We start from the raw sequence: 25,435 nt of genomic DNA, 5'->3' as shown, positions 1-25,435 counted from the left end.
GACACTTGCCTCGGAGTGCCAAGCTGATTAGTGGTTTGTCTGCTCTGGTGGGGGGTGCTAGTTCTCGGTCTCTCTTGAAGCTGGCACAGCTTTAGCTGCTCTCTGCAGGGGACTTTTGGGGGCATACAGCCAGACACTTGGGGATGGAATGAAAGTTTGGGAACCTACAGTCCAGATTCCTGGGCTCCCTAGGCCTCAGGAAGAGAGTCTGCTAAAGCCCTAGGGATGTGGTTTTCCCCCCAGGGTGGTCCTGCCTCTTCCTAGGGGGTGCTAAGCATCCTGCCATAGGGGATGCCAGAGTGGTGGCCTCCTGCTCTCCTGGTTTGCCCCTAAGTGTGTCTGTGGGTGGGGACGGGTGCCCCCAACCTTCTATCCCCATCCTTGCCAAGGTGGCTTTACCCCTTTTACCCAGGCGGTCAGGTACGAACACGCAGGTGTCCCTTTGTTTCTGGTGAGGAGCTGCCATCTAAGGGCCTTCTGATCTGGCGACCCAGTGAAACCCCTGCCCATGCTAAGAGCAGACCTCACAGCCCCTTCCTGCCACTTTAACTGAGTGGGGACACTGGGCCTGGCTGTGGGTGTGTGTGTAGGCTCTTGGTGTAACTGGACCGCTGCCTGCCTACCTGCTATGTACCATGTCTATGCTTTTGTGTATATGTTTTCTGTCTTATGTCTGTGAATGCATATGTCACGTGTTGTGTGTGAGTGTGTCTTCTGTGCAGTGAATGAGTGCTGGTTCTGCGTGTGCTAGGTGACCATGTCACCGACTGCTCTGTTTGTCCTGCAGATGTGTTATACCTTATTTATTTATTTGACAGAAAGAGAGCAGCTTCTCTTGAGGACTATAGGAGGCAAGCGAGGAAAAAAAAAAAAAACAAAAAACCTAGGCTGTGTTGCTCTATTTTAAAAACTGCTCCGTGTTGTTATGGCAGCTAATTTTCCTTAAATGATTTAAGGAAACAGATCTGTCTAAGAGCTACAGCCAAGTTGTTATAGCAACACAGGCCTTTCTCCTCCAGGAAAAGGGGGGTATCCCCCCACCCCCTGCCCTAGAGCATAGGAGCCTCTCACAAAAGCAACCCTTGGGCTCTGAGAGGCTCAGGGCAAAGGAAAGGACGGGAGGGGCCCATTCACCTCCCACCTGGGGGATCCCTGGGGATCCTCCTTAGCAACTGCCCTTGCAGCTCTCAGCTCCGGTCTCATTGTCCTTCACCTGGACTTCCACAAGAAGCACCTGATGGGCTTCTCTTCTTTCACTTCGTCTCATCTCCTTTGATCCACTCTCCACACTGCAGCTTTCAGAAGTTTCTAAAAGCGTATGTCATTCAACATAATATTCTCTATGGTGCCATGTTCTCTGCTACATGCTGGATAGGCACAGGGCAGTCCTTGAATGGCACGCCAGGAACGTTGGCCTTTACTCCACAAGTAATGGGGAGTCATTGAAAAGTCTTAATCAGGGGATAGAGACCCAGTTGGATTTAAATTTTAGAATGACACTAGAGTTTCTCAATTGGGGGACTGAGTGGTCAGGAATACTATTCATGGATCTCTGTCTCCCTTGATCAAATGTTTTTGATGGCTTTCTATTGACTACGCTAATTCTCAAGTTGGAGAGATGGTGTGTGCTGGGATAGTCCCAACAAGTGGCATTTTGTTCCATGGCCTTGATTTTTTTTTATAGTCATGTTACTCAATTCAATTAAAAATCAATTTAAAGGAGGGCCTAAGACTTTTTAAGATTGTAACTGGACACAGGTGAGAGGAGGGCCTGTGCATGCTCTCGCATGTGAGTGACTCAGGTGGCACTACTGATGGTGTGATGTGAAGTCGCTGACATACTCTACAGTATACGTGCCAGGTAGGGGGTGAGCTCTCACCTAGAAGGTGCTATCCTCTCTGGGGCTAATTACCTGGGGAAGATGTAGAATGCTCAGACCTAATATCAGGGAAGGAGAAGCCTGGATATGAAGTAGAGTTGGAACTGGCTCCCCTGGTCTTCACACTGAAGGTAGTGAACTGTCTAAGAGCAACTCCTGAATAAAACGTGGTCGGATGGTGGGAGGACAGGGACCCAGGGATCTGAGGGAGCTCCTGGTGGCCAGAGAAGGGTATCTAATTTAATGGTGGGTAGGATGGGGCAGGCCCTGAGGTCAGGAGATGACCAGAAGATGACCAGAAGCCTGCGTCAGGGGAACCAGAGTGGGTGATGCCATCTGAGCTTCTGTCCCTGTGAGTTGAGGACAATCTCAGCAGGTTGCAGGGAATGCTAGGAGTGGGTTTACATCCACAGATCAGAGCCTGAAGTAAAAAGGGCACAGCAATGGTGGCGCCAGTGTCTGGGACACTCTGAGGGAGAGATGAGATTGGGGAAATAAATGTATGTGGTCCGGTTGCTTCCTTTCATTGGGGAAATCTTATTAAAACTAACTTACAGAGGCTCTGGTTTACTTCATCATTTGCTTCGCCTTTACTCTGAGCACCTGTTCAGAGCCAGGTCCCTGCTGGGCACTGGGGACTCTGAGATGCATCAGCCAGGCCCTGCCTAGGGGACAGTCCATCACAACCGGTAAACAAAAGCCATGATGTCCACAGGGGGCTGTCCCAGGAGTGGGCATGAAACACTTTATATCTAAGATCCAGTGTAGTCCTCTGGGTAAAACCCTCCGTGGTTAAGATCATCATTTAGTTCCCAAGGCCTGGAGACGGGGGAAGGGTTTAGTGAGCAAAACACTAGTGTAGGAAAGCAGCCTTTGAAGTAAATGCCATCATTAGCACAGGCCAGCAGGCTCCTTGCCCGGTGAGGACGCAGGAGGGCGCGTGCCTGAGACCCACAGGCAGGCTGAGCATATCACTTGTGCTCAACTCCAAAATGAGCATGTCTGAAGCTTGTCTCCAGGCTCACTGCCTCTCCTGAGTTCCCACCTCAGGAAGGGCATCACATCTACACCACTGTCCGGGCCAAACCACGGACGTCATTCAAAACTCCTTCCTGTCCCATCAGCCAGTCGCTAAGCTGCCCACAGCTGGCTCCATAAGCCTCTCCAACCCTACAGCAGCAGCAGGCTCCACTGGTCTCCAGCCTCTAGCCTGGCCCCCTCCAAATCCACTCCCTCACAGGCACCAGGGGGCTCTTTCTGAAATGTAAAGCTGATTCTGTGACCTCCCCGTTCCCACAAGAATAAAGTCCAAATTGCACCCTATATCATAACCCCGTCTGCTCCTCTGCGCGCCCCTAGTGCCAGCCACACTGAAGGAGCTGGCGGTCTCGTGAGGGTGCCTCTCTCTCAAGGCAGGTGTACAGATGTCGCCTCTGCCTGGAAAGCCCTCCCTGCCCCGGGAATCTTTCAGCATCACCTCAGGTAGGGCTTCCTGGGCTGGGTTCCTTCTCTGGGCTCCCACAGCCCCCGGGCCTTCCTCCACAAATACTCCTGGGATAACTGCCTGCAAGTGCCTGTCTCCACCAGGCTGAGAACTCCTCAGGGGTGGATGGCAGCCTTGATGATTCCAGCATCCAGCACAGAACCTGAAGGAGTTTTGTGAGGAACAGCGGTGTTCACAGACATAGTGCCCACCCGCCAGGGAGGGTCTGCTGATTCTCTGCTTTCTGGCTCCGTCAAGCAGAAGGCCACCGAGATGGAGGAGTGAGGCCGTGAGCATTTAGAAACGAGGCCAGAGGCTGTCCTGACAGTTCACGTAGCTCTGGGTTGAGTGATTATGATGACGTGCACAACAGCAGAGGTCAGGAGGAGAAAGCATTCCAGGATATTAGGGCAGATGCCCTTGGGTACTGCAGTGTCTGCAACTGGACACAATGACTCTTGAAGTCCAATCCAAATAACGTCTGTTGAGGATCTGCTGCACACCAAGTACTGTCCTAGGTGCTTTCCCACAGCTTTAAAGTAGAAAGAGGGTGTAATTTATCATCTAAACTGGGACACTTCAAAGAGTGAAAGGGGCCACTGTTAATACTCTAGGACAACAGGTATGAATAGGAAGCCAAACTTACAACCATCCTGCCCACAAGTCACAGTTTGTGTGCTTTCCCCTCACCCCCATAACGCCACACACAATTTGTGAATCTATATTTATCAGCATTTACTTATTTAATGTCTATTCCCTCACAGATTGCAAGGGTTAGGGTTTTGTTCACTACTAGAAAAAGTCTCAGTGCCTACTGTATAGGAACTACTTGATAAATATTTGTGGAAAGAAGAAAGGCAAGACTGGAGTAGAAGCCTGGGCATGGAGAGCGGGAGTGGGCAAGAGAGAAGAGGTGGAGGGAGCTGGGATCCCTGACTCTCATGTTAGTGCTCCGTGTCCTTGCTTGGGTCCTAAAGGAGTGGACTTTCAGGAATAGCACAGCGGAGGCAATGGGCTGAGCATCCAAGTGTGCTTATTAGGATCCAACTAGCTGATAAGCAACCTATTCATGGCACAAAAAGCATCTGACTATCCCTGTCACTCAGTGTCACCTGATCTATGCTCTGCAGCGTGGATCAGTGCCCAGTTGTTTGCGAGCAAATCAATGACTTCTCAGTGATGACAGCAATGAAAGGCCCAAGCCTCTTCTCCTTAGCAAACTTAACCCTTCTCTCTGGTTCCTCCTCCGTGCCTCACCCGCCAGTTCTCTCCTCGGGGATTCATCTAAAACACCCTGTTTGTTCAGCGGCCCCCACTCTATCACTTCTCCTTTCCTATGTCTTTTGTTTTTTAATCATGCCTCATTGTCCTCTCTATGAATAACTGTTTTCTATCTATAAACCATATTACAGTTGGCATAACACGATTTGCCATGTTCAATCCAATTCAGTTCAACCAACAGTTTATTGAATTTTTATAATCAGCCAGATTGGGAAAAATGTAGAGGCAATGGCAGTCAAAGCGCCCTAAAATCACAGTTATCAAAGTTAGAAGAGATTCAGACTCCGATGTCATCTCACTCCAGTGTCTTCCAAACAACTGAGTCTCCTCTATGCACCATTTTGTCAGTGTCATTTAGCTTCAAGGTAAACAAAGTTTAGTAACGCAAAGTTCAGAGCTCCTACATCCACTCCATCTCAGGCAGCTCTAGTTGGCAAAAAGTTTCCTTTCTTTATAGGCCTGGCCTCCTCCTTTGGCCTCCACCCAGGAGATGTCTGTCCTATCCTCTCTGAGAGCTATTCAGGGATAGAATGATTGTGGTCTACTTCCTTTCTCTAACCGACGAAACCCCAACATCTTCTCCTATTTCTAACAGAGTCTTGCCCCTATAAGCAAACTCCATATGGACACCATTATTCCCCTTCATTCTGGACTAGCAGGCAGGCCCTATTCTCTGGGAACTGGTTCACCACTACCACCATAGCCCCCAAGTCCAACCATGTGGTTCCATTGTGGCTGTCCTGTCCTTACATATCCTTGCCTCGGGGGCCAGAGTTGACCTGCCCAGAGGTAGCATGTCCCCCAAGTTAGGCCAGTCACAGTCTTCGAGGACTGGAACTAGAAAACAAGATTGAATCACTCTCCAGTGGTGGAAGCCAATAGATGTGACACCTGACACATGTCTCCTACAGGTGGAGGAGGCCAGTCTAGTCTTTAGTGATATGAGATACTTGGGTACTCTTGTAACAAATTCTCTATTTTTCGTAAACTCATTCAAGTCATATTTCTTCTGCTTATAGCTGAAGAACCTTGACGAATATGAATCTGCTTTGCTATATTTCCTTTATCCCATGAGGCCTCCTGAACCCAGATGAACCTGATATTTTTGATGTGTAGAGGAAGACTCGGGTCTATCCGATTTAGAGACAAGAGCAGCAGGCCTAATACCCATCCTGGTTTTGACCCTGCACTCTTAATTTGTAGCTCCTAGTAGAATTTCCCAGGACAACACTGCCCTTTCCCAGATTAAGCCATAAAATCAGCAGGTGCTGAAGGGGTTTGGTTACTCACTGGGTCATTGTACATCTGGATGATGAGCTGTTTCACTCCATGCAGGGTAGGGTGAGCCCATGGAGAGGGATCCAGCCAGTGGCGGTTCAGGTCAAACCCCATCAGAGAGCACCTAGGTTGTACCCAGAGTCAGAGTCAGTATGAACAGGACAAGCCAAACTTGACACTTACCAAAATACAGCTAGGAGTAGGAGCAGTCCCTGTCGCATCTACCGAGCCTTTATTTTTTGCCAGAGACAGCTCTAAACATTTTACGTGCATTAATTCATTTAATGCTTTCAACAACCCTATGAAGTCACCATCATTATAATTCCCACTTTATGTAAGAAGAAGCTGAGTTCAAATATTTCTGTGGAGGAGTCTGATTTCAGCACCTGTGCTCTGAGACCACAGACACATGTACATCTCTCATACAGGGCAGGAGAAAGAAGCATTCAGGCTGAAGTCACGGGTGCCCCTATTTTTCCTCACGGTCTCACACCGCAGCTAATCCATTGTCTCTACCTTCAAAATGCATTCAGAACCCGACACCCCTTTATTACCCTCCACTGATACCACCTTGAAGTTGCACCAAGATCCCAAGTATTGTAACGATCTCTTACCTGGTCTTATTTCCACCTTGGCAACCTCCCAGCCCACTTCTAACCCCCCCACCCCATTTTCCACTCAATATCCAAGGTGATCCTCTAAAACATAAGTCAGATTATGTCCCTTTTAAAATCAAATGGTCCCTGTTAGGTGCAGAGTAAAACCCCTTACAAGCTACCAGTCCCCATGTGGTCCTTCCCTGCTAACTTCTCTGACCTCAGCTCCTACCACCATCCCTCCTGCTTCCTCTGTGCCAGATGCTGGACTCCTCATTGTTGTCCCAACACAGCAGGTGCATCCTTCCTCGGGGCTTTTGTACAGGCTGTCCCTCTGCCTGGAATCCTCTTCTTCCAGATACCTTAATGACTCGTTTTTACTTATGTCATATCTAATTTCAAATGTCAACTGCTCAGTGGAGGCTACCCTGACCACCTTCTCTGTACTCTCCCTTGAACACATTAAAGAACTTCATTAGGGCAACTGCAATCATGACTCCTGGTTCTCCTCCTGTCCTTCCTTTTCTTACTTCAGATCTACTCAAAGCCCTGCTTATACCTGGGAAGAGATGTCACTTCCAGGTCCCCATGCCGCCACCTGCTGGGTGGCAGTACCTACACACCCTACACGTACTCTCTAGGCCAGGCCAGGCTGAGGTATAATTTCCCGAAACCCTGTGCTTGCTCACAACTCAAATGATCACTTTCCTTCTCTCTAATCCATCCTTTTCTAATCCCTAGAATGTGTCCCACTCAGGTTTTCCTATCTTGCTTTCCTGATCAAGATTCATCTATGACTTTCAGTCACCCATATAAGTCTGTTCCTTGCAGATTTTTAAGCAGATTCAAAACTGATGGGGGCCATACCCTTTCTCTCTGCTTTCTGTGCCCAAATTGTCCTCCCTTTTCTTCTCTATCCCTCTGCCTCACTTTTTTACACCCCCATTTCATCTTCCAAGCTCCTTTCTTTCCTTAAGCAATACAATTTAACCCCTTCTCAACTTATTAAATTCATATTCCCATCCCTACTCAGAAAAATAAAGGACTCTACTGGGAATCCACCTCTCCTTCAAGATGGTTAGGGTGGGTATGGGGGGGGGTAAATAATAATAATTTCCCCTTGTGCTTAAAATAAGCATTGTGGGAATCTTGTAGGAGAATAACTGATGTTTCATGGGGGCACACAGGAAAAGGTTTCATTGAGGAGAAGCCTCAATGAGTTGGGTCTTGTTGAATGAATAGAATTTTTCCAGGTGTTGGGGGCAGAAGGAAAAGTATAAGCAAAGAAAGGAACATGAATCCACCCAGGATATTGGGGGAATGGTGGACAATTTGATTTGACTGAGTCATAGAGTATGTAGTGAGGAGGTGGTAATGGTGAAGCTGTGAAAGGAGGTGGAGGTGAAATGTGAAGGGATTTGAATGGCTGGCAGAAAGTTTTATTATTTTGTCTTTGCCTTTGCTGTGATTAGATCAACCAGTGCTGATGTTTGCTTCTCATTGCTTACAGATTGAGAACAGAGATAGCCCTACACATGGGTCACAGCATCACCATCACAATCAAGGGAACACAATCAACAGAACATTTGCTGACAGTACTCTGTCTTGAGAACTAAGTACTTTACCAAGCACAAAGTACTTGATCTAAGTTAACGTTGTGAGGGCAGTGCTATTACTGTTCCCATTTTGCAGATGTGAAAACTGAAGCATAGTGAAGTTACAAACAAATTGCTTGAGAAAAGAGGTGATGTCAGGATTGGTACACACGCAGATTGCATTCCTGGCCTCCAAGAAACATAGTCTAACAGGAGAAAGAAGATATGCTCACAGGCTTATGTCCATTTATAATTCAGGACAATGTTGTAAGGATTAAATGAGCTAAACAGGTGTAATGAACTTAATTCAGTATAGGATCTAGCACCTAATAGCAACTTAAAAATATTATGTGGTTGTTCTATGGAGCTTTTTATTACTGTTTTATGTTACATCCTATAGGAGTGATATAGAATAATAAATCTGCAGTCCACAAGGGGCTGGGTGGGCAGCAGACAGCAGGGGGCAGGGATATCCTCTATTTTCCTGTCTGGGAGTCAGGCAGATCTGTGCATAACCATTGTCTTCTCTCTCCTAAGGGTGTAGGCATTTACCCATTTTATTTGGGGAATGCCCAGCATCTAACCCTGTGATTAGATGGGACAGGGTTGGGGAATTTGCTCCTGCATCATAGATGATGAAACTATGGTAGTGGCTCTTCTCCTCCCACAGGATACATATGGGCCAGATGCCCCCTCTGTGTGGTTCGCCAGCCAGGGAAGCAATAAGAAACCATACTCAGGCAATAGCCACTTCTCTCCAGGACTTAAACTTGGACTAGGTGAGGCAAGGCTGGGAGTCAGGTGTATGGCGGTGCTTCCATGGAGCAGAGGTAGATTATTCCTGCCAACAGCCAATTTTCTGTTCTCCAGAGCTACTCTGTTAATTGTTTGTTTTCCACATGTGGCCCTTCCTATAAATTCCCTTTTTGCTTAAGTGGCTGGAATTAGTCCTTGTTTCAGTAACAGAAAACATCCCTAACCCTATAGCTTTATAGGCTAATTTATACTAAACTCCAGCAGGCCCTGATACTGTCCACTTCCAGTGGCTTTTTTTCACCAAGTAAGTGAAACCATTGGTCTGAGTGCTATGCCCACAGAACTCTTCCAGCTTTCACTAGCATCTAAAAACCCCTTTGGGTTTCTGTCTTATCATGTGTAAAATGAGAATAACAATCTTGACTTTCCAGATTGTGAACAGGAACTAATAATGGCTCAGCAGAATCCTCAGAACAGAATGAATATTGAGTAAATGGCAGCCAGTGATGACAGCAGCAGTGGTGAGGATTCTGGTATTGTTGAAATTGCCTAAATCTAAATATCACCTCCTCCCGGAAGGCTTGCTGACTTACTCTCTGCAAATGTAAAAGACAGGTACTTTTCCTCTGCAACCATGGCCATCCATTGCTCCCTGCTGCCTTGCCTCCCACCCAGCCCATCAGAGGAGCTACAGTACAAGATATGGTAGTGATGGAGTCTGTCTTCCCCACTGGACCATGAATTCCTCAAGGGTGAGGATGATATTCATGTTTGTATTCTTGTGCTTGACAAAGAGTCTGGACTATTGTAGACATTGAGGAATTCGTTGTGGAATGAACATTTCATTCTTTCCCAAGAATTTTCCAACCTCATGACATAGTTCTTACAACCATCCAGGCCCACAAGTGGATTCCATTTTTCAAGTGGAAGCAGTGAAAGCCAGAGAAGGTAAGCCATTCCTTCAAGGTCATCTAATCGGCTCTACAGGGCCCAAACTAGAATCCAAGTGAATTGGCCCTGGGGCCCTCCGTCTTCCCATTTTGTCATGCTGCTTCCAGGAAGCCTCTTTCATTCAGAAAAGTGAGATTCAAAATCTAAGAGAAGGTGTTATAGGTGAAAGATTCTGAAAGGTCAACACCTTGATCCAGCCTACTGATAAAAATAGTGTGGCTGGTCACTCAAAGGCCACTCAACCCTCAAAGAATCCTGGAACTCTTTAGAAACTAAAGGATTGGTGAGACTCTTCAGTGAGTGAGTATCTGTGCTGGGTATTTTTTGAGCTAATTTTTAAAAGAACACTTCTAATAGTAACAGTCCATCAGTAGGTGGGTATTTACTAAAGAAAAACCTTAGTAAAGATGCAGGAGCCCTGCCTGGGTAGGGGCAGGGGAACAGGCCTTGCCTCTAATGTCTAACTCATCTTGAGACAGTCACTTCCCCTCCCTGGACTCCATGCTCTTCTTTGCAAAATAAGGGGGTTGTATTTCACTCAGGGCGGTCTCTTCCAGCTCTCACATTATATGTTGTTGTTGTTTTTGTGTTTTTTAAAATTTTATTTATTTATTCATGAGAGACACAGAGAGACAGAAAGAGAGAGAGAATGAGAGAGAGGGGCAGAGGGAGAAGCAGGCTCCATGTAGGGAGCCTGACGTGGGACTTGATCCCGGGTCTCCAGGGTCATGCCCTGGGCTGAAGGCGGCGCTAAACTGCTGAGCCACACAGGCTGCCCTTGTTGTTTTTTTTATTTTTTAAGTATTTTAATTCCAGTCAGTTAACATTCAGTGTTTTATTAATGTCAGGTGTACAACATAATGATTCAATAATCCCATACATTACCCGGTGCTCATCACAAAAAGTGCATTCTTTAACCCCCTTTACCTATTTGACCATCGCCTACCCACTTGCCCTCTTGTTCTCTATAGTTAAGAGTCTGTTTCTTGGTTTGTCTCTCTTTTTTCCCTTTGCTTGTTTGTTTTGTTTCCTAAATTCCACATATAAGTGAAGTCATATGGTATTTGTTTTCTCCCACTTATTTTGCTTGGCATTATACTCTCTTACTCCATCCATGTTTCCATTTGCCACATCCATCCACATGGATGCAAAGATTTCACCCTTTTTTATGGCTGAATAATATTCCGTTGTGTATATATACACCACATCTTCTTTATCCATCTTTTAATGGGCACATGGGCTGCTTCCATATCCTGGCTATTGTAAATAATGCTGCAATGAATATCATTATATGATTTTAAAGGATCAATAATTGGGCTTTATCCCCAAAAGCAGGGACTTGGAGGAAGTACATATTTCCAATAAAGTTAAAATACCAAGAAAACAAAATATTCTAGGGAAAGGATTGGTAGTCGTAAAAAGAAACACCAAATAGTCAAGGGATGCTAATACTTTAACATTAATGCATGCATTTTTCAACATTTGAGATTTGTGTGGGACCTAATCTCTGCCTCTAGGGGTTCTCAAGTTGCTCTGAACTTTGAAGAAGGGATGGGAATTTACCAAAAGTCAAGGCCTCAGAGGGCATTCCAGGCAGAGTCTGTGGCATGTTCAGGGTCAGCAAAATGAGAATGGTTGGAACACATATTTCTAACAGGCCACAAGTGTATTATGCTTGTGTCCCTAACTAGGCTATAAGCACCAGGAGGGCAAGGCTCACGTAGCTCTTTTTCTTCAATGTTTTCAGGACCCAAATCATCTGCCTAAAGACAGAGGAATGAACAAGGTGACCTCCAGATGCCAGGCTCTCATATTATGATTGCCAGTTTAGAGTCACTGAGTGTGAAACCCTAGGTCTCTGCTCTGCGTCTCTGTCTCCTTGGTGCTCTTCTATCCTGTTATTTATTTTTGAGATGAAATTTCTGCTTGAGCTCAAAGTCAGGACCTGTGTTCTGACATGAATGGAGCTTGTTACGGTTAAAACGAGACCCAGTATTTGACATTAGGATCATTCTAGAAAATCCAATTTTACGGAAGTCAAATTTATATGTAACTACATAATATATACTTTCATTCTCTTGAATTAGAAATACTATTGACTATCTTTGTTTCTTCTTCTAAACTCTGAGCCCAGTGGGGGCAAGAAATATATTTGTGTCATCTTGCCCACCTCTATTCCAACTTATCTACTACCAGGTACAGAGAAGGTTCATTATATCTATTGAATACATGAGTAAATGAACAAGTGTATGAACAAATACCCTGAAGATGTGCAAACAAAGCTTAGGTAATTACTTGAATATGTTTTTTGAAAAATATTTAAGTACCTGTTACATGCTAGACACTTTCACAATAACCAAATAAGGTAGTTATTATTAATCCTCATTTTATAAATGAACAAATAAAATCCAAGAGAGACTTGACCTTTAAAATGTCACTTGACAACTACTAGGATACAGATCAGGGATTTGAACCAAGATTTTATTGATGCCAGGATGGTCTCCAGTGATTTTTTTTTTTTTTTTTGAGGTCCTCCCAGCCATGGTGAGGTTGTATCACCTATGAAAGCGATCCCAAGCTACTCCTGTCTGCTCTTTCTTTACTGATCTCTTCCTCCTCTGCCCAATGGCAGAGATACAATGGCTCCAGAGAACATTACTCAAATGACAAATAAATAGCTCCATCTTGTGAAGGGCATCATGCCCATCCTTGTTGCAATAATGGCAGCTAGAATGAGAGCTATGATTTTAATTCCCCTCCTTATGATTTCCTTTTCATCTCCTCTAATGGATAGAGAAAAAGACAGCTTGGTGGCTCCAGCTCAATCTCATCTGAGCACTGTGGGGCTGTGTGCTCTTGGAAGAGTGGCATTGACAGGCAGAGATATATGAGACACACATGCAATTGTCTCTCAAACGCAGCAGTTTTTCAGCATTACCAATAAGCTAGATTGGATTAAGTATATTTGCACCAAAAGCAAAATAAATATTGCTTCATTTAATGCCACTAAAAGGTTGGGATTCAATTGCCCTTGGCCTGAGGCACCTTCTAGCTCTATTGATTAGCTAGTGTCAGAAGCCAGACAGTCTGTCATCAATAGCTCCTGCAAAATGCTTAGCAGGTGGGGTGGGCTCTACTATGGTGGAGATGGAGGGTGGTGGGCAGTGTCCTTTGTCCCGAATAGAGGGATAAGTACAACACATCTGTTCCCCATCACCACCATCAGGATATTTAAAGCTTTTCCCTTACATTTCCTCTTAGATTATCACAAGGATGTGACCTGGGCTGTAAAGGCAAAGAGAATGGGTAAGAACATAGCAGGGTGCCTGGGTGGCTCAGTTGGTTGAGCATCTGGCTCATGGTTTCCACCCAGGTCATGGTCTCAGGGCCACGAGGTTGAGCTCTGCTTTGGGCTCCACACTCAGTGTGGAGTCTGCTTGGGATTCTCTCTCTCCCTCTGCTCCTTCTGCTTGTGCTCTTTCTCTCTCTCTCTGAAATAGATAAATAAATCTTAAAAAAAAAAAAAAAAGATAAGACTATAGGTTCCAAGTCACAAAGACTTGGGTTTGAGTCCCAGATCTATCACTGAGTAGTTTTGTGACCTTGGGCAAATTTGTGTGTTTTTCTCAAAGATCTGAAAGCACCAGGAGGGCAGGATCTGAATCTATTTCATTTGTCATTGAGTCTTCCATGCTGGTACAGTGTCAGACACATAGCCAGCTCTCCATTAGACTGTATAAAAGAGAAGCTCAGAAAGCTTTAGTAATTTGCCTGTAACCCAGCAAGGACAAGTGAGAGAAGCAAGACTTGAACCCATGGGCTCTAACGCCCATGTTCTTAGCTGTCACTCTATTCTCTCTTAGCAGTTCTGGGAGTCAGGTCAGCATCCAATTGAGGGGACTCATGTGAGGTGAAGGGTATATGCAACACCCTTAATTTTTAAGTGGGAAAGCTGAGAGGCACTTGGATGCCTTGGTCAATTAAGTATCTGACTTTGGCTCAAGTCATGATCTCAGGGTCCTGGGATTGAGCCCTGCATCAGGCTCTCCGCTGAGTGTGTGTGTGTGTGGGGTGTCTGCTTGTCCCTCTGCCCTGTCCCCTGCTCATGCTCTCTCTAATAATCACATATTAAAAGAAATAAATGGGGAAACTGGGTCTCAAATGGGGGCTAAGATGAAAAGTATCTTTATGCAAAGGACAAAAGATGGCCCCTTCCAAGCTGACAATCAGGTACCCCTTCTGAGTGGTGAAGTACACTTGCTCTGGCAGACGTGGGGTTGGGGGCAGTCACAGCCAGTCTGGCCCCTTGATCAGGAGCCTTGGGGGCAGTGCACAAACTGCATGTGCATGTAAGGCCGCCCTGGACATTCCCAAGGTCCATAGCAGAAGCAGAACGAGGTAGGCCCTCCTACCTCCAAGGGTCAGCAAGATCTCTACCCGGTAATGGTGGCCCTTCTGGCCAGGTGGTGGGTTGGGGGAAGGGTGTACTCAGATCACACCAGAAAAGGGATCATCTGTAACCTAATAATTCCTGGGCCTTTCCTTCCAGAACTTATCACTAGTGAACAAAGAGAAGTTTTGTTGGAGAGCCCTCTCCCTTCCCATGGAGAATATGTGCTCTGGGGTTTCAGTCTCCTTCCCTCCTGTCTCCTTCTTGGAAGCAACACCAGGCTTGGGGGGGATTTCTACATTGTGACTTAGAACAATTCAGAGAGTCACCAACTTAAATGACCCAACATTTCATAAAACCCAATGCCCACATCTCAAAGACCAGGAAATGGAGGCCAAGGTCACAGAGCTATGTAAGGGTAAAGTTGGAAGTTCATTCCAGGACCAACAGATTATTTTTCCCTCTGTAAGAACACTGACAAGGAGTAAAAAAAAAACCATTAGCAAGGCCCAAGCAGGAACATTTTCTAAAGTGCACTGGCCCTTGCAGCTAGGAATCATCTATTCCAACTTCAGTGAGAAAGGACAAAGGAAACACAAAAGAGGAGAAAAGTCCTTTAGGTCCTCACAAGCTCTGGGAGTAGGTGAGATCCCTCCCCACTTGGTCTAAGCCTGAAAAGTGGCTTAGATGGAGGGTGGACTCTGGAGCGTAGATGGCAGCGTGGACACTGCCTGGACGAGATGTTGGCTTCAGCCACAGGTTAGCTGTGTGGCCTCTCTGTGCCTCAGCCCTCATCTGGGCAATGTGGCTCTTGCTCACCTTGGAGGGCGGTTCGGAGGATTCATTGAGATAAGCCACGGAAAATATTGGAGACACTGCCTAGCTTGAGAGCAGCGCGGCACCTATGTTAACTGGTCTCATGGTTTCATCTTGGCAGGACTGTCAAGGTCTTCCACACACTGGTCCCCACATAATCCTCCAGCTTCTTCAGCGGTATCCCTAACCGGTATACCAGGCAAGGCTCACGCATTTTCCGTCCTATGAACTAATTGCAAGAAGATGCCCCCTCCTGGGGGCTGATGTAACTCCTCCAAGTCACAAGGCTGATCAGGCCTGGGCTGCCTGCCAACCTCCACCTGCCCTCTCCTAGCTGGTGCCTTTGTGTCGTGTGTGACCCTACACTGGGGTCTGTGGCTGTGACCGTGCACCCAGGCCACGTCAGACCACTTGGCGTTCTCCAAGGCTTTCTGGGCCCTCGGGGCCCAGCAGCAAGGCCAAGGCGAGGCACTGGGGCTGCCAGGCGGCAACCTGGGGTTGACGTCTGGCTCTCCTACTATCGTGGGACCTTCCTCGCTATGTGCATCCTTCCTTGTCTGTAATATGAGGATAATACCCACCTCACAGGATCATGGGGCTGTTAGGAGGAACCTCCTGTTGTACTGTTACCAACACTGCTGTTATTTAACATTATTCCTTTGTTTTAGAACGAGCTGCCAATCTCTTCCCCCTCCCCGTCAAGGCTCACCTCACACAACACGTCCTCCTTGAGGGCAAGCCCAGGGCCAGGCCCACCTCCATTCCCCTGCACAGTACGTGTGTGTGCTGAGGGAATGTCGGCAGGAGAGCAGTAGGGGAGGAGGGAGGCATAGGGTGAAAGAGGAGGGGGAAGAAAGGATTGAGTTGAAAGGCTTCTTAAGCAGAGTACGAGTGCCAGCAAAGGCACAGGTGTGAGCAAGAGTGGGCAGGTCTAGGCCCCTACAAAGGAGTGTAGGAAGGCAAGAGGAGCAGATGGAGGGTGTTAGTGCAAGAGCAAGGGGGACAGCGGGACAGGAGCCTGAGAAGGAAGTTCCTGGACACTGCGCGTGCTTGAACACCAGGCTGCAGAGTTTGGTTCTTGCTGATGGCCCGCAGGGAGCCAGAGGAGGATGTGACATAGAGAACAAATACCATGCGAGCGGTGGTTTAGGAACTAAGACCCCAAGTGACAAGGTTCTTGGTTCTATTGTTTTGCTCTTCCAGACTCCCCAGCCACTCATTCTGGGTTACTGGCTCCTCAGAGGCCTGTCTTTGCTGTAGAATCAATTATTAAAATCAACTTGCTATCAACTCTAACTTTGAAATGCTATTCAGCTGCTTGCAGGGACAGAGATGGGGGGCTGCTTCCACAGACATCTAGCCATCTGGACTCTTCTGTGGAACCTGGCTGGGAAGCTCATTTGAATAATTGGTTTTGGCGGTGTGCACTTGTGGGTTAGACACCTGATTACACTGCCAGCCCCAATGTCCTTTCAGCCTCCTTAGAAACATTGCTCGGGTTACATAAAGCCGGAGAGTGTTTCTGGGAGGTGAGGCCTGTCTGGCCCCTCTTGTCACTTGCACTTCATCTTGACTCTGTGGCTCACTCACTGTGTGACCTTGAGTGAGTTACTTAGCCTCTCTGTGGCTTTGTCTCCTCTTTGTTCAGAGACAGAGTGGCTCCTACCCTGCCTATATGCCACAGGCTTCTTGTAAGGCTCCAGGAAAAGACAGGGGAGTTGTCACTTAGCAGAAATGCAAAGAGGTAGGTTGAGGAGAGCTCAATGTCAGGAAGCAATGTGCGTGCGGGCTGTATCAGAGGTATGTTCCCTTGCGATGGCCCCTTCCTACTCCTTCTACTCCATTAGCTGGCTCTATGAACTTAAGAGACTTTCCTAATCTCTCTATGCCTCAGTTTCCTCACCTGTAAAATGAGAATAATGATAGAGTTGTTCTGGGAATTAAATGGAACTACCCAGGCAAAATGCCTAGAACAGTAGCAGGCCCCAGAGTTTCGATAGATGGCAGCCATTCATCATGACCATCGTCACCATCGTTGTCATCATCATTATAACTGTTCAGTCCTGGACACTAGGCCTCAAAGGCAGACAATGACAAACCTGTGGAGCATGTTCAGAGGACAGCAGGAAGGACGGGGAGGGGAATGGATTCCAGATCGCGTGTGAAAAGTTATAAGGCCTTGGGGGATGTCCAGCCAGGAGAACAGGAGCCGGCAGTGGTTGGAGTGGAGCGTGGGGAAGTAGGGGGGCACGCGGTCTTCGGACAGCTGAAGGGCCACCACGTAGAAGATAGACTAAAACCTGATAATCCTTCAGGGGTGAGGCAGGAGGGATGGGCTGGCAGATTTAGCCTGAGTCTCAACACTTTCTGACAGTCCAAGCTGGCAGCTCGGTGACGCTTTAGAAGGGAGGCAGCCACCCAGGCCTGAAGGTGGACAGGAAGAGTGGGGCCCAGCCATCACTCAGGGACACTGCTGAGGGCATCCCTGCCCTGGGTGGAGCACTCCAAGGCCGACGGCACCATGACAGGGGCAGCGAGTGGGGAGGGGGTGGGTGGTGGGGTGGGAAGGAGGCACAATGAGTTGGTCAGACCTCTTGGTGACGCGATCCTTGCAGGGGGCCTTTGGTTTCCCCTTTGAGCTTGAGGAAAAGTGCAGTTTTTATGCCATCAAAGAACAAACAGAATATTGACATGCATTTTACATTTTACATAGCTGACTTCATGTTCTATCCTACGTTGGAAAGTTTAAAATGTTTCCTCCTTTGGAGGTTGGGGTGGGCAAGGTCAGCCAGTTAGGACGCCCGTGCACACGCATGTGTGTTGGAAACACCTTGCCTGGCATCACCCTCTGCCATGCTTAATGACATTCGGTGGTGCCCATCTCTCATCTCCTGTCTGTGGCTGGTGGATTCCTATATGTCTTCCATCCTTCAAAAACCCTCATCACTGCTGGACAGAGGGAAGCCCTGCTTGATTCCTGGACACAAGGTAGCAGGAGGTGAAATCCACAGTAGGCTAGGGTCGGTCAGCCTGCCTGGATTCGTAAGCCTGCTCTGACCCTTCCTGCCGGGGGACCCGAGGCAAGCACCTTGCTGCCTCTGTGCCTCAACTTCCTTCTGTATTGAAAACGGGGCTAAAGAAATAGACTCATAAATACAGAGAACCAATTGGTAGTTGCCGGGGTAGGGCATGGGCAAGATAGGTGAAGGGGATTGAGGGGAACAAGATGCCAGCTATAAAATAAATAAGTCCTGGACATGAAAAGGACAGACTAGGGAATATAGTTAATAATTTGTAATAACGCATGTGGGTAGACGGTGACTACAGTTAAACTGAGCACTGAGTAATGTACAGAATCGTCAAATCGGGGATCCCTGGGTGGCACAGCGGTTTGGCGCCTGCCTTTGGCCCAGGGCGCGATCCTGGAGACCCGGGATCGAATCCCACGTCGGGCTCCCGGTGCGTGGAGCCTGCTTCTCCCTCTGCCTATGTCTCTGCCTCTCTCTCTCTCTCTCTGTGACTATCATAAAAAAAAAAAAATCGTCAAATCGCGGAAACTGATATAATACTGTGTATCAACCACACTTAATACAAATCCTTAAAAGTGTCATTTTGAAATTACATTTTCACTGGAATTGTGTAAAATCCTTTCTCCTCTAGTTTTTGGCCACTTTCTAAAAATGTCCTTGTGAATTAACTTTAGATGTCCTTTATTTTTTTAATACTTTATTCAAGGTTTTCTTAGGGATTTCAGTAGTTCCTCATGTATTGATTAAATAGCGTCCTACCGTGTTCTTCAGTTCCAGTGTTTTAAGTTCTATAACGTAAACATTTTTCACATGAGAAAGACAGGGCTCTACTGCTGCCCCCCACCCCCGCCCCGCCCGGGCTGTTGCGAGCGTTAAATGAGATGCTATGTCTAATGCATAGTTAGGAGGCACTTAGGCATTAGCTCCATTAGCTGGGCCTCTGCGGCATCACACACACGCTCCTCCAGTGCAAACACTGGGCTTCTTATTGGCAAAGGCTGCTGATTTCCATCTGCTTCCCTAAGGCCCAGCACAGGGCCTGACACTCAGCAGGCCCTCAATAAACCTTAGTTAAATTGGATTTACGGCACCGGAGCATCCTTGGCTACGTGAGGAGCACCAGGGCCCGGAGACACGATGTGGTGTGGGTCCGCACGCGGGAGGGGTGTGCATTTCCACCGCGGGTCTGCGGCGCCACGCTATAAAGCTGAATCATTTCTGCACCACCCCAAGGGGTCTATTGGTCTCCCCCACCTCCCCGCTCCCGAGAAGCACGGAGGTTTTCTGAAGATGAGAAATTTCACAGCATCCTGCTATCTTTGGGGGTAACTGCGTATTTTATGATGACTAATAGGCAATTACTATGGTAATATTGCAATTCAGCATGTGTGAGGTTTGGGAAATGAGAAATTATGGGTAACTACTTTGGACTCATTTCTATGGTAACAAAAAGTAATTGTCATTAAATACCAGTTATACTGAGGCTGTACCTGGTAATTATAGATTTTTATGCCCAGAAACATAAATAAAACCAATAAATTTATTCAAAGGTCTATGACTGTTTACTTATACGTGGCTCTATGGAATACACAATGACAAGCACCTAATTAAGAAATGCAAACCCAACACAGAGTTTCATATTGTCATATGGAGATGGAGAGTCTGTTTTTCAAATGCAAGGCAACTCGTGCATTACACATGCTCCGAAGAAGAAGTCAGTGCACTGGGGACAGGAGGGAGCGGAGGGAGAGGTGGAGGAGGAGGAGGAGGCAGAGACAGGGCGCAAGTGCTGCCACATGTGTTGGCAGCCACGTCTGAGGCAGGACGTTGAGAATTGCCACCCCCCTGAATTGACTCCGCTGCAGACCGACTCGGCCTCTCATCCCTACCCCGATGGCCTTCCAACTGGGAGCCGCCCTGCAGCTTCCTGGCTCTGTAACACCTGAAATTACAGGATTCATCCCTCAAGACGTCTAGGCTTCAGATGCCTCAGAACCCTCTGGAGATGCTCACGTGGTGTCAGTAGTGGTACCGTTCCTACTTTTTTTTTTTTTTATTAAGGTGACATACACATAAAATTTACCCTCTTAATCATTTTTAAGTGTATTTTTAAGTTCAGTGGTACTAAGTACATTCTTAATGCCATGCTAGCATCTCTACTATCCATCTCCAAAATTCTTTTTGTCTTATAAACCTGAAACTCTATACCCATTAAACCCTGTGTCCCCATGCCCCCCTTCCCTCTAGCCCTTGGTGACTGATACAGAAGACAAGGGCAAAAGAAAAATTAAATTTCCTTACTACTTACAGCCCATTGACAAGTCCTTAAAACAGGCAAAGTGACCTTCCTCTAGGAACTCAGCTACCTTGATGTTAACACTTTGCTGAGGGCAAAAGGCAATCTTAGCCCGACCCTCCGGGACCCTGTAAGTCTACTTTAACATAGAAAAATTCCTTTGTAAACTTCCTTTATCTCTACCCCCCAAGATACATGTTGGCGATCATCTCCCAAGCATATGACCCACCGATGCACATCTGCAGGGCTTCATGACTAAGTTTTTATTAGATGGCAATAAATTATCTGTTCCCAAAATAGCTAGCCCCCTCAAAGTCCTGAAAACCTTGCTTCCAGATTCCTTACAGACTTACCCTATCCCCTCCCCACTTGGAAGTGTATAATGGGCCACTGCTCATGACCCCAGTGCAGCTCTTTCTGCCCACAGGTCCTTTCTCCATGCTTTAATAAAGTCACCTTATTGCATCAAAGATGCCTCAAGAATTCCTTCTTGGCCATTGACTTCAAACCCTAACATGCTTCCTACATCAGTAACGAGTGATTCTACTTTCTATCTCTGTGATTTTGACTATTCTAAGTACTTCATATAAGTGGAATCATACAGTATTTGTCTTTTTGTGACTGGCCTATTTCACATAGTATAATGTCTGCAAGTTCATCCATCCTTGGTGTAGCCGTACCATTTTTGACAGAGCCTTGCCCCAGTGTTACTAATAAATGATGGAAGATGCCTTCCACCTCATATTCCTCCTCCATGAGGGAAGGAGAGGAACTGAGGCCATGGGAGAGAAGTGTCTCGCCCAAGGACAAGAAGGCTCAGGAGAGTGGGGAAGGGTAGAGCACCAGTTCTCTGCTTCTACCTCCAACTTGTAAGGCAAAGGCCATGTCAGGAATCCAGAGAGTCCTGGATACACCATGTGACTTTGAACATGTCTCCACCTTCACAGCCTCAGTTTCCCCTAGGCTAAAATGGATATAATAAAAACTAACTTCCCTTTCTCGAAGAGTTGTTGTAAAGATCAAATGTGCCTTTTAAGAGGCTTTAGAAGTATAATGTCCTAGATGGTAGCAACATGTGGCTGCGAAGCCAGAGTGCGCTAAATGGTAATGGTGCTCATCGTCGTATTTGTGCCCCACCAGCGTAAGATCAAGATGAGCGGGCTTAGGCGGCCATGTGGGTATGAGTAAAAGAGTTGAGGAGGGGAGGCATCTGGCCAGAGCCCCCCGACACTGGAGATTGTAGCTGAATTTACTTCTCCATCCAGGAAAAACATATCTAAGGCCCGTTCCATGCTGGGCACTCTGGGCTTTGGGGACAGCGATGGACAAAGGCCTGACTTCACGAGTCTGCTGTCTGAGATGGAGGCCGTCATCATTTATGATGATGATGATAACATAATCATCATAATGATAACATCTTTATGATGATGTTATGATGTAACAAGTAGTTACGTAAATACACACACGATGGCCAGAGCTGGGCAGGGCGGTGGAAGGGTGGTGCCCATGCCTGGGGACAGCGCAGTGGGAGGCCACCTTCTCCTCCCCGCGGCTCTGAGAAGGTCTTCCCAGGAGCTGGCCATAAGCCTCAGATTGAGCAGAAAAAAAGGCCCGTGTCACTGGGGGGGACAGTGAGCCAGAGCGTCCAGCTGCCAGGTGTCATGATTACAGGCCACTGCATCATTGCTGTGTATAGTTACGTCCTCTAAGGATGTGGGGGCGCCCGTGGGGTGCACTGGCGGTGCTGGGAAGCTGCAGAGGGCCCCCCAGGGCCCCCAGAGGTTGCGTCCAGGAGCAGAGCCGCTGGCTGGTCAGCAAATGCTGCGGCCCCCCACGTCAAGAACATCATCTGCAGCGCTGCACTGCCGTCAGCTGCACTTAAATGCTATTTGCTCTATGTAGAGGGACTTGTCTTATTAAATATAAATCACATGATTAAACCTCGGAAATCTCCTGCCTTTCCTTCCTAGATTGGGTTGCACGTCTCCTTAGTGTAGAAAAAGAAAAGGGAGGGAGGAGGAGGAGGGCAGGAGGGCAGGCCCGTGTCTTGTCCTCCGCACCAGGGCTGGCGTGGCAGCGCAGGCCCCAGGGAGGACTGCAGACCCGTGGCCCTGGCTGCTCCTCGCAGGCCACACGACCCGAGGCAGACCGTCTGGCTGCCCTGAGGACTGGGAGACTGCACACCGTCAGGGATGTTGGCAGTGAAAGAGCGGGAGCGAGTTGGCGACGCGCCGGTGTGCGTGCCAGCCTGATTCTAGCACTGCCATGCATTCCTCCTAGCTCCAGCTCTGTTTCCTGCCCTAGACTTCTGACGAGCATCCTTCCCTCCCTCCCCAACTCCCTTCCTTGCTAATCGGAGTAGATTCTCATTATTTGCAAGCAGAGGAATCTCAGTGAACACCCTCCTTCACAAACTTGCTCAAGGATTAAATAAGTGTATGAGTGCTTGGCATGGCACCGGGCGGGCACAGAACTCCTGGAGTGGTATCTCCCCAGATGAGTTTAATAAACTCCTCTGATACCCTGGGGACTGAGGTTGGTGGCAGTTGGAGGAGGTGAGGGATGGAGGGGGAACCAAGCTGTACAGGGAAAGGGTTCCTTGACTCATCTTTGGGCAGCACGGGGTACTATATCACCCTCTTGAGATTCCTGGTGATTAGCATATTCAGAACTGAAAGATCTTATTGTAAAAGAACACATTAAATTTTGCTTAACTCTGTGTTTCCCAGACTCCTTTCTCCCCTGCCATGCCTAGGCAAGTGCCCTCAGGCAGTGGGACACACTGCTGTAGCCAGGGAGGACTGGCCTGGAGCACGTCTAGGGCACCTTGAAGCTCTCAATCCTGAGTTTTTATTATTATTTTTCAGCTTCTCCAAATCTTTAGTAGTGAATTCTCATGATTGATAGGCCCTTTGTTGCAATTCAGAGCTGTTTTAGCAACAGGATTAATGCCTGTGGTTAGAGATTTGTCTCCAGCTCTTATAATGAGAAACACATATTCGCACTAGGAAAACGTTGAGGGTTTAAACTTAGTAGAGAACCACTTCTGAGGGTTGGAGCTCTTTTACCCTAAAATCCCCAAATGAGAAAATCAGGAGCTTGAAAACATATAGAAAGCATCACCACCCCAGTGGCCAGCGGAAGCCCAGAGAGGGGAGACATTTTGGTCAAGGTCATAGACCTCTTTCCAATGTGCCATCCCTGGACAGCAGATGCTGACATAAATAAGTGTGTAGAGTGGACAGCATTGACCTCTTTCTGACCACTGCCGCTCTTGTAATTAAACAGAAATGTTAACATAAATCAAATGGTCTTTCCACCACCATTACCACTAACAGTGCATTCTGTCCAGGGAAGGTGGGAAGGCATTGCTCTCAGGCCTGCAGCAACCCATAAAACCTGCCAGCACTAATGAACCATTGCTTGAGCCAATTAAGAGAGGAAGCAAAACTGTCTTTAATTAAGGCATCATGCATCCCATGGGCTCTCTCTAACTGATACCCATAGGTATTGGGAAGCCCCTCTGGACCCAGTTGCCATGCTTCTGGAAACCAACTCTGTTTAAATGGACCTGGATGAGTATTAAAAAATATGGGTTCTAATCTGTGCCACTGACCTTATCTAAATCCTATCTCATGTGTAGGCCTTAGTTACTTTATCAATAAAGTCATCCCTTCACTCATACTCATCAATAGTTTTTTTTTAATATTTTACTTATTTATTCATGAGAGACACAGAGAGAGGCAGAGACATAGGCAGAGGAGAAGCTACCTGCGGGGAGCCTGATGTGGGCCTTGATCCCGGGACTCTGGGATCTTGTCCTGAGCTAAAGGCAGACGCTCAACCACTGAGCCACCTAGGTGCCCCCATCAAATAGTTTTTAAGCATCTACTGTGGGCTGATCGCTGCTGCCAGGCATCATGGGCACAAGGACAACGAAGGCTCAGTCCCTGCTCTCTGTGGGCTTGAAGGCCAGTGGAGTCCATGCAGTGGCATAAGTCTTGTTCAATAACCAGGCCTGTGGGAGCTTAGAGGATGAAGCAACTAATTCTGTTTGGGGTTTTCAGAAGAGACATGAGCTGTGTTGTGAAGAAGAGTTAGAGTTAGAAAGATAAGGAAGGGATAGCAGGTTCTAGGTACAGGGCAGCCTTGAGGAAGGTAAGGAATCAGAGGCCAACAGGACATGCCTAGGGAACTAAGCTTTACCTTGAGTGGCCAGAGCAACCGTTCTAAGAGCGGAGGGTGGGAGATGAGGCAAATAGACATCAGCTCACACAGAGCCTCTCATGCAAAAGTTGCAAGGTGCTGGATGTTACTTTGAGGTTGTGGGACTAATTCACTCTAAAGATGTGCAGTGTGGGCAGTGAAGATAGATAACTAGTCAGTCGTTCACTGGCTGTGCGACTTGGGGCAAGTCTGTTGCCTCAACTGTCAAATAAGAATAATAACACTACCTCAGAGGACTCAATGTTCTATTGGCAGATGATCCACTGGGCAGTGAAATTTTAGGCTATAAATTATGGTGCTCAGCTGGGAGAAAGAGAGTTCAAGGTCTGAGGGCATGAGTGAGTACTTGAGCGAGCTTGTATGTCCACATCAGAGAGAAATGCTGCTCAGATGACCTGGGAAGCCACTCTCCTTCATTAATGATCTCCAAGAAGAAACACAGAATCAAAACAGTAATTGCTATAACCACCATATGATACTCTGCAAAGCACATTCGTCTCCACCATTCCTTTTGATTCTCACCAGTGTCCTGTCAGGTGTGTGATCATTGCCTTCATTATGCAAGAGAAACTGAGCATCAGACTGGAAAGTGAATTCCCCGAGGTTACACGGGAAGTAGGTGCCGAAACGGATTCTAGCTCTCCTGATTCCTGGTTCAACGAGCTGACCAGAAAATCTCAGCAAGTTACTTCAGCTGGCTGTGCATGACACATCCGAGGCTCGTTAGCCACATTCTCAATAACCAAGGGGAAACTTCCTCTAATGAACTCATGGGTAAAACAAAAATTCTTTCTCAAAAATATATCCCCTTTTTCTCCTGCTTCCATCCCACCATCCCATGACTACTAGCTTCCAAG

The 25,435-nt window shown here is 47.2% G+C and overlaps 1 protein-coding gene across 14 annotated transcripts in view; it reads right to left on the bottom strand.

Moving 5' to 3' along the window:
- The window catches only part of LOC112642495 (BEN domain-containing protein 5), a 1,368,880-nt gene that overhangs the window by 90,914 nt on the left and 1,252,531 nt on the right, over window positions 1-25,435 (bottom strand). For all 14 annotated transcript variants that reach the window (XM_049094507.1, XM_035699097.2, XM_025420152.3 and 11 more), the window contains one exon: window positions 5,935-6,046. In XM_049094507.1, the coding sequence (XP_048950464.1) occupies window positions 5,935-6,046 (112 nt within the window). The remainder of the gene's footprint in view (window positions 1-5,934; window positions 6,047-25,435) is intronic.

The sequence above is a fragment of the Canis lupus genome, chromosome 15, assembly GCF_003254725.2.
Source record: "Canis lupus dingo isolate Sandy chromosome 15, ASM325472v2, whole genome shotgun sequence".
NCBI classification, from domain to species: Eukaryota; Metazoa; Chordata; class Mammalia; order Carnivora; family Canidae; genus Canis; species Canis lupus.
Note: the sequence above shows the minus strand (reverse complement) of the source record. Positions and strands in the feature narration are given on the sequence as shown.